Source organism: Carlito syrichta, unplaced genomic scaffold (genome assembly GCF_000164805.1).
Source record: "Carlito syrichta isolate Samal-C Ts95f unplaced genomic scaffold, Tarsius_syrichta-2.0.1 Scaffold314799, whole genome shotgun sequence".
Lineage (NCBI taxonomy): Eukaryota > Metazoa > Chordata > Mammalia > Primates > Tarsiidae > Carlito > Carlito syrichta.
Window position 1 is genome coordinate 105461 of NW_007258895.1, and position 1111 is coordinate 106571.

The 1111-nt window shown below is 38.3% G+C and overlaps 1 protein-coding gene across 8 annotated transcripts in view; it reads left to right on the top strand.

The window, feature by feature from the left end:
* The window catches only part of COPS3 (COP9 signalosome subunit 3), a 37155-nt gene that overhangs the window by 5148 nt on the left and 30896 nt on the right, over positions 1–1111 (top strand). For 5 of the 8 annotated variants that reach the window (XM_008071983.2, XM_008071984.2, XM_021705896.1 and 2 more), the window contains exon 2: positions 443–572. The exons of 2 other annotated variants lie outside the window; for them this stretch is intronic. In XM_008071983.2, the coding sequence (XP_008070174.1) occupies positions 443–572 (130 nt within the window). Of the gene's footprint in view, positions 1–427; positions 573–1111 lie in introns of all 8 variants that reach the window. One more of the 8 variants, XM_021705898.1, reaches the window with a different exon arrangement.

A 1111-nucleotide genomic window follows, 5' to 3' on the forward strand; every position in this document is an offset into this window, starting at 1 on the left:
CAAAAAAAAAAAAAAAAGAAAATTTATGATGTAGTCCAGACAAGACATGCTGAGGATCAGAATTAAGGCAAGGAGGGGAAAGAGAAAGGAATGGAGCTAAGAGACTTGGGACGTAAAATTAAATTATATTTGGTGACCTTTTAGTTGCAGGGGTAGATGAGGGAGGTAGGTGGTGGTCAGTAACATTTCTGGCTTGGGAGACTGGAAAAGGAAACTGAGGAAAAGGAGAAACATTCGGGGCAGAGAGAGGTGGGAGGTCTGGTGTAATCTCTAGTTCAAAGGCTACAGGTAGATTGTCTCTGGTCCTCCTGGGTTCTCATCCGAAAAGGAGATATAACACATCATCTTTAGGCACTTCAGGCTCTAAAGTACAAAGTCTGTGGTTAGAGTTTTTTTTAGTTTGTTGAGTGCTATAACTGAATGATAGTGTTTTATTTTCCAGGGCAAATGACACAGCTTTGTGAACTGATCAACAAAAGTGGGGAACTCCTTGCGAAGAATTTATCCCATCTGGACACTGTGCTTGGGGCTTTGGATGTACAAGAACACTCCTTGGGTGTCCTTGCTGTTTTGTAAGGAGCATATTCTTATATAGTTGTTTGCTTGTTAAAACTGTACACTCTGTACTTTCTGTTTTTATTATTATTTTTTGGTGTAGAAAGTAAACCATGTAAACAACGTTGGACTCTTTTGCAAAGCTAAAGCCATATCATAGTAGTTACCTTTTACTCATTTCAACTAATCATTGCTTGTTGTATTTTGTTTAGTTTACTCATTTTTAAAATTCTTGTTTATGTTTAAACAAATTTTGAAAATTTGTTTTAAAAAATGAATGACTATGTCAATTGTGGGCACTTTAGCTTGCAACTATCTGAATGCTGTTATTCATGTAATTCATAGGATTGCCCACATTTTCTAAGTTGGAAAGAAATTAGGATGAGTAATAAAACAGGGCATAGTGGAATACATTGAATTAAAATATCAAGCCAGGCTTTGTGGCTCAGCCTGTTAATCCAGCGCTTTGGGAGGTTGAGGTGAGTGAATTGCCTGTGCCTGCGGGTTTGAGACCCGCCTGGGCAACTTGGCGAGACCTCATCTCTACAATAAATCA